Source organism: Pan troglodytes, chromosome 23 (assembly GCF_028858775.2).
Source record: "Pan troglodytes isolate AG18354 chromosome 23, NHGRI_mPanTro3-v2.0_pri, whole genome shotgun sequence".
Taxonomy (NCBI): Eukaryota; Metazoa; Chordata; class Mammalia; order Primates; family Hominidae; genus Pan; species Pan troglodytes.
The window spans coordinates 26,639,928-26,649,002 of NC_086016.1; the positions used below are offsets into that span (position 1 = coordinate 26,639,928).

Sequence of the window (9,075 nt, forward strand, 5' to 3'; positions counted from 1 at the left end):
ACCAAGATTGGAAATAAGGTTCAAGTCAAAAGCCCCAACTCTAGAGTAGAGTTCCCTTAGGAAAGCACAGGAGCTTTTCTTGAAGAATGTTTCTGTCTAGGTAATTTTGGAGTAGCAATTGCAGAATTCTTATCTAAAGTGGAAAGCTTGTTCCTGAAGAAAACATCCCTTAACACGCAGTGTACTATCTGACACTGCCAATTTTGCACGTCCTCTGGAATCAGGTGTCAGTTGGTAAAATACACCTCCTCCATCCCCAAGGAAATATTATCTAACATCTATAATGTAGTGGATAATTTTCCCATAGCTGATATCAACTGAAAAATAAAGGATCCAAGAAAACAACATTTACATCTTAGGCAAAGACAGGCTACTTTACCTTGGTAGTAGAGGAGGGCTCCCTTTTCACACGCCTTTTGGAAGGCTTCTTCGGGTCACCTAGGGGATGTGGAGGGACACAGCATGGCTGTCAGTTCATTGGCAGTGCTACTCATGAATGACTCAGGGACTGGAACTTAGGGGTGTGCCTGGTTAACAAGCATGGAATGAGCTTCTCCTGGACCATCTTCTTCATGGACCAAGGAAGGCAAAGAAAGAGCAGCAAGGAAATGAGAGTAGAGCCCTTGGCTTTCCAGGTAATGGCAAATGAAAGCAACGTGAAATAATCAAACTCCAAATGAACAAATGCTAAAATACATGCTAGGATTCAACCACAGCATCCTGTCACTTCTTCAGACCCTTTAAAAGCCCAGCAGGACTGCCACTACCTTCTTGACATCTACCAAGTCCCTTTCAACCTCCACAGACCCACATACACTGCTACTGCATTTATCATGGAGGGTATAGGGTTCTGCCTGGTTTATGTGTGAATTTTTTAAAAACTAGATTTAATACCATGCACCAGCATTAATTATATTTATTTCTTTTCTTGGTTATGAAAATAATCAGCCAGGCATAGTGGCTCACACCTGTAATCCCAGCAGTTTGGAAGGTGGAGGTGGGCGGATCATTTGAGGTCAGGAGTTCGAGACCAGCCTGACCAACATGGTAAAACCCCATCTCAACTAAAAAAAAAAAAAAAAAAAAAAAAAAACCCAGCTACTCAGGAGGCTGAGGCAGGACAATCCCTTGAACCTGGAGGCAGAGATTGCAGTGAGCTGAGATTGCACCACTGCACTCCAGCCTGAGTGACAGAGACTTCATCTCAAAAAATAAAAAAGTAAAAAATCAGGCCAGGTGTGGTGGCTCACGCCTGTAATCCCAGCACTTTGGGAGGCCGAGGCGGGTGGATCATGAGGTGAGAAGATTGAGACCATCCTGGCTAACAGAGTGAAACCCCGTCTCTACTAAAAACACAAAAACTTTGCCAGGCGTGGTGGCACGTGCCTGTAGTCCCAGCTACTCGGGAGGCTGAGGCAGGAGAATCGCTTGAACACAGGAGGCAGAGGTTGCAGTGAGCTGAGATCATGCCACTGCACTCCAGCCTGGGCAACAGCGCAAGACTGTCTCAAAAAAAAAAAAAAAAAAAAAAACCTCCCCTAAAAAATAATCAATTATTAAAGATTAGAAAATACTGAAATACTTATATTTTAAAATAACCACTATAACCATACATTTTCCGTTCAGTCTTCCTTTGCCCTGTGTTTGCAGTCATCATGTGAGGGGCTGCCTATGTTCAGCCCAGGCAACCCACAGCGAGAGAGGGCAGAGCGGGGAGATGGCCCCTGGTGAGCACTGAGGCTCTTCAAACCAGTTGCCGAGGGAGTTGCAAGCAGGGTGACACATGAGGCTCATTATTTAGTGGTATTTTGTGTTCTTACTTGTCTTGTCCCCAGGCTGTGAAGCTCACAGACTTTTTTTTTTTTAACATTTCTATAGGGGTCATTTGAAGTTCATAACACCATCAAACATCAGTACAGGGTCTTCCCATTATTTACCGGCTTTGGGATATGTGCTGAGGAGTGGCCACGCACTGAAGGAATGTGACCAGTTGTCCCAAGTGTTGTCCTTCAACTCAAAATCCGCAACCAGTTCAAAAGCATTTGGGCTTTTATGTGCCTTTCACATAAAGACTATGACACAGCTAAGCTATTCATGTACTAATACCTGCCCTGAGCTGTGTGACCACAGACACCACCCTATAATGTGGCCAGTGTGTAGGAACTCTACAGGCTCAGATCATTCCAGACATACATGCAGATGTTGGAACTCCCTTGCACAGTGACTCATGATCCCAAGGCTGAGTGCTGAGGGCAGGTCAGTAGTTCAGAGCCTCAGCATTGGGGCTGTATGCTTGGGTTCCCATCTTGGCTCTTTTGCTGAGGGGCTCATAAGCTTGGGCACATTCATCACTGTCTTTTTCTACCCAGCGAAAGGTGATAGTAAATCAATCATGCCATTTGTTTGTGGTGATGGCCGAATGATTTGATGTAGGTAAAGTGTACAGTATAAGTGCTCATGAGGCTTAATTATCAGTGAAATGTCTTGCTTTAGATTTCACAGCTTAATAAGGCTCAGAGGCTTATTCACGCCCAGGATTCTGAACTCCCAAGTCATTGTTCTATGACATACACCTGCTTGGCCTAAAACCGACCACTTTATCATAATGCAGACCCAGTTTTGAAAGAAGCAGATAAAATTGTCAAAAGTACTGTGTTTGCCTCAGCGCACACTCAGTGCGCTCCACACAAAGGGCATCACCATCTGCCACAATGGCCCAGTGGCCTGGTTGGCACAGACAGTGGCAGAGCAAAGGGCAAGAGATCCCTAATCCCATCACCATGGTCGATAGGGCATCATAGACATTCCAGGGTGAAGGCACAATCCACATTGTGAGGTCCAACTGCTGCCATGTAGACAGGTGTGTTTTTACATGTACAGGAAGATCATTGAAGATAAGTGTTTTATATCCATGGTTAACGATGAGATGACCATGAAATGAACACCAGTGTACTGGGTGGAGCAGCTTCTCTATTCAGTCTTCTGCACTAAAGCCTGTGAAACAATATCATCTTGCCTTATTTACTAACAAATACAAGTGCCTCTAAACTTAGACAGTTTCCAAGTCATGGAACTGATGAGCACTTAGCTCCTGCAGAGAGCTCTGGATGCTGGGTCGGGAGAACAAAGACACACAATACATCAAAACAGCATTAACAAGTAAACAGGTTTTCAAAGCTCTCCACATGCAAATTTACACAATTATCCTTTTAATTTTTATCTTCATATATATATACATAATCTACTTGCTTCTGAGTATAAATAAAACTGTATGTTCTTAGTTAATAGTCTCTACCAATTCATTCCATTTATCTCTCTGAGTTGAAATACTGCATCTCATTGGATAACAAAAAAAAAATTTGACTAAGATTACAATGGAAAGGTGAGTAGGTTGGGTGATTGACTGTGATTGACAATTCCATGATTCTGGATAACTTCCAAAGCATAAAAATAAATGTGAGTTTTATTTCACACGTAGACAATACACATACTTATTACTTTAAAAAATTAATATGTGAATGGAACTGACTTACTACAAATTTATTAAAGTAAATACATATTTCACAAAAGAAAGAAGAGAGGAAGGGAAAAACATGTTAAAAACAAAGGGAGGTACATTTTATTGTGTGAAAAGCCTCCAACCCATCCCTACTACTGTGGCTTTGTTCCAAATATTTGGAAAGTAATGATTTCATAAGTTATTAATTAGGTTAAAAACTGCATTACAATAGACTTTGCCATATTCTCCCCTGGAGAATAACTTAATCTGTGGGGTGGGGGATGGAACGTTGAAGGATGCAGGATGTAAAAGGAAATTATATATATATATTATATATATTACATATTATATATAATATATTACATATTATATACATTATATATAATATATTATATATTATATATAATGTATGTAATATACACATTATATATTAAATATATAAATAATATATATTATAAATTATAATATATAATATATATGATATATAATATATGCAGTATATATGATATATATTATATTGTATATATTATTATATATAATATAATATATAATATATAATGTATAATATATAATATATATTATATGTACAGTATATATAATATATAATATATACAGTATATATAATATATAATATATATACAGTATATATAATATATATTATATATAATATATAATCCATAATATATATATTATATATTACATATACAGTATATATAATATATATTACATATACAGTATATATAATATATATTATATATACAGTATATATAATATATATTATATATACTGTATATATAATATATATTATAGATATAATATCTATAATTTGGGAATTTGGGAATAAACTGAATCCCAATTCACACTGGGACTATACCAGCTGCCACCATGCCTGGCTAATTTTTTGTATTTTTCATAGAGACAGAGTTTCACTGTATTGGCCAGGATGGTCTTGATCTCCTCACCTTGTGATTCTCTTGCATTGGCCTCCCAAAGTGCTGGGATTACAGGCCTGAGCCAAGATACATATTTTTTAAATGAAGAAAAATTTCAAAGGTACTCTGCTTGGTACAATAATCAAATACATAAATTGAGGAATGAAACATAACCATGAAACATATTTATAACTGCATATGGAAAATACAGATGATAATTTTTTAAATAACATATTTTGAAAGCATTAACTAGTAATTTGAAAAGATCACATTTGACAGGGCAGTATGAACATACCTTGAATGCAGCCACACAGGTTCCCCATAAGAAAAATCAAAATCAGGGAAAATGAAAGCACAGAGGTTCAATCTGCTCTGATCTTTGAAAAACTCAGCACAGATAGTGGCACTTAGGACTAAGGGCAGGAGATCCCTAATCCCATCACCATGGCGATAGGGCATAAACATTCCAGGGTGAAGGCACAATCCACACTGTGAGGTCCAATTGCTGCCATGCAGGCAGGTGTGCTTTTACATGTACAGGGAGGTCATTGAAGGCTTAGTGTTTTGTTTCAAAAACTGAATCCCAAGCCCACACATTATTATGCTGTGCTTCTTAAAACAAGTTATGAGATGGGAAATAAGGCACCCCCAAATATATATATATATAATTATACATAATATAATATATATAATTATATATAATATAATATATATAATATATATAATTTCTTTTTACATCCTGCATCCTTATATCACATATAATATATCATATATAATATAATAATATATAATTATTATATATAATATAATCATTCTTAATTATTATATATAATACAATAATATATAATTATTATATATAATATAATAATATATAATTATTATATATAATACAATAATATATAATTATTATATATAATATAAGAATATATAATTATTATATATAATATATAATTATTATATATAATATAAGAATATATAATATATATAATTATTATATATAATATATAATTATATGTATAATATTATATATCATATAATGATATATAATGTATATTATATATAATATATTATATAATACATAATATATATATTACATCTAATATTATGTATAATGTATCATGTATATTATGTATAATATATCATAACATAATATATATTATAATATAATATAATATATACTATATTATATTTATATAATATCATATATAATATATAATATATTATATTTGTATAATATCATATATAATATATAATATATTATATTTATATAATATCATATATAATATATAATATATTATATTTATATAATATCATGTATAATATATTATATTTATATAATATCATATATAATGTATTATATTTATATAATATCATATATAATATATTATATTTATATAATATCATATATAATATATTTATATATCATATATAAATATCATATATAATATTTATATAATATATAATATTATATTACATAATAATATCATATAATATATAATATATTATGATATATAATATAATATAATATAATTATATATAATATGATGTATAATATATATCTTATATGATATATAATATATATCTTATATGATATATAATATATATCATATATGATATATAATATATAATATATTATATATTATGTATCATAAATATATTATACATCATAGATTATATATAAAATATATCATAGATTACATATAATATATCATAGATTACATATAATATATATCATAGATTATATATAATATATATCATAGATTATATATATTATATATCATAGATTGTATATATTATAAATGATTTATATTATATATAATCTATGATATATAATATATAATCTATGAAATATATTAGATCATATATAATATAATATTTTATATATTATATCATATGTATTATATTATATATTATATATTATGTATTATTATATAATACATAATATATAATTGTATAATATATATTATATATTATATACTACATTATATGTCATATAATATAATATATAATAAGTCATATTATATATTATATATAATATATATTATAAGTCATATTATATATTGTATATAATATATATTATAAGTCATATTATATATTATATACATAATATAAATATATATAATTTATTTTTAGACAGAGTCTTGTTCTGTTGCACAGGCTGGGGTGCAATGGCACCATCTTGGCTCACTGCAACCTCTGCCTCACGGGTTCAAGCAATTGTCCTGCCTCAGCCTCCCAGGTAGCTGGGACTACAGCACACTGGGACTACACCAGCTGCCACCATGCCTGGCTAATTTTTTGTATTTTTGGTAGAGACAGGGTTTCACTGTATTGGGCAGGATGTTCTTGATCTCCTCACCTTGTGATCCTCTTGCCTTGGCCTCCCAAAGTGCTGGGATTACAGGCCTGAGCCAAGATACATATTTTTTAAATGAAGAAAAATTTCAAAGGTACTCTGCTTGGTACAGTAATCAAATATATAAATTGAGGAATAAAACATAACCATGAAACATATTTATAACTACATATGGAAAATACGGAGGATAATTTTTTAAATAACATATTTTGAAAGCATTAACTAGTAATTTGAAAAGATCACATTTGACAGGGCAGTATGAACATACCTTGAATGCAGCCACACAGGTTCCCCATGAGAATAATCAAAATCAGGGAAAATGAAACCACAAAGGTTCAATCTGCTCTGACCTTTGAAAAACTCAGCACAGATAGTGGCACTTAGGACCAAAGGCAGGAGATCCCTAATCCCATCACCATGGCGATAGGGCATAAACATTCCAGGGTGAAGGCACAATCCACACTGTGAGGTCCAACTGCTGCCATGCAGACAGGTGTGCTTTTACATGTACAGGAAGGTCATTGAAGGCTCAGTGTTTTGTTTCAAAAACTGAATCCTAAGCCCACACATTATTATGCTGTGCTTCTTAAAATAAGTTATGAGATGGGAAATAGGGCACCCCCAAATATATATATGTAAAAATATATACAACATATAATATATATAACATATATATAATTTCCTTTTACATCCTGCATCCTTATATTATATATAATTATTATATATAATTATGTATAATAATTATATATAATACATATGATATATATTATATAATATATGGTATATATTATATAATATATAATATATATATGATATATATTATATATGATATATATTATATTATATAATATATATTATATAATATATAATATAATATATATTCTATATGATGCATATTATATAATATATGATATATGTTATATGTAATATATGGTATATATTGTATGTAATATATGATATATATTATATGTAATATATGATATATATTATATAATGTATATATGATGTATAACATATATTATATATAATATCCTATAATATATAATATGTAAGATATATTACATATGTCATATAATATATATTTTATGTCATATAAGATATATTATGTACCTAATATATTTATTATATATTATATATGTTTTATATTATGTATATAATATATAATATATATAATGTGACATATAATATATGATATATAATTGTATATCATATATTATATATTATATATTGTATAATATATTATATAATATATAATATACATTATATATATATAATTTTTTTTTTTTGACAGAGTCTTGTTCTGTTGCACAGGCTGGAGTGCAATGGCGCCATCTTGGCTCACTGCAACCTCTGTCTCACGGGTTCAAGCGATTGTCCTGCCTCAGCCTCCCAGGTACCTAGGACTACACCACACTGGGACTACACCAGCTGCCACCATGCCAGGCTAATTTTCTGTATTTTTGGTAGAGACAGGATTTTACTGTATTGGGCAGGATGGTCTTGATCTCCTCACCTTGTGATCCTCTTGCCTTGGCCTCCCAAAGTGCTGGGATTACAGGCCTGAGCCAAGATACATGTTTTTTAAATGAAGAAAAATTTCAAAGGTACTCTGCTTGGTACAATAATCAAATATATAAATTGAGGAATAAAACATAACCATGAAACATATTTATAACTGCATATGGAAAATACGGAGGATAATTTTTTAAATAACATATTTTGAAAGCATTAACTAGTAATTTGAAAAGATCGCATTTGACAGGCCAGTATGAACATACCTTGAATGCAGCCACACAGGTTCCCCATAAGAAAAATCAAAATCAGGGAAAATGAAACCACAGAGGTTCAATCTGCTCTGACCTTTGAAAAACTCAGCACAGACAGTGGCACTTAGGACCAAAGGCAGGAGATCCCTAATCCCATCACCATGGCGATAGGGCATAAACATTCCAGGGTGAAGGCACAATCCACACTGTGAGGTCCAACTGCTGCCATGCAGACAGGTGTGCTTTTACATGTACAGGAAGGTCATTGAAGGCTCAGTGTTTTGTTTCAAAAACTGAATCCCAAGCCCACATATTATTATGCTTTGCTTCTTAAAATAAGTTATGAGATGGGAAATTAGGGCACCCCCAAATATATATATATAATACATAATATAATATATAATATATATAACATATATAATTTCCTTTTACATCCTGCATCCTTATATTATATATAATATTATATATAATTATATATAATATTATATATAATTATATATAATATTATATATAATATAATAT

The 9,075-nt window shown here is 31.3% G+C and overlaps 1 protein-coding gene across 1 annotated transcript in view; it reads right to left on the reverse strand.

Moving 5' to 3' along the window:
* LOC112206779 (uncharacterized) overlaps positions 1-7,168 on the reverse strand; it is a 22,390-nt gene extending 15,222 nt beyond the window's left edge. The window contains exons 1-2 of the mRNA XM_054675489.2: positions 7,056-7,168; positions 380-438 (exon numbers count right to left, since the gene is read on the reverse strand). Of these exons, the coding sequence (XP_054531464.1) occupies positions 380-438; positions 7,056-7,083 (87 nt within the window). The 5' untranslated portion in view covers positions 7,084-7,168. The remainder of the gene's footprint in view (positions 1-379; positions 439-7,055) is intronic.
* Between the last annotated feature and the right edge of the window lie 1,907 nt (positions 7,169-9,075).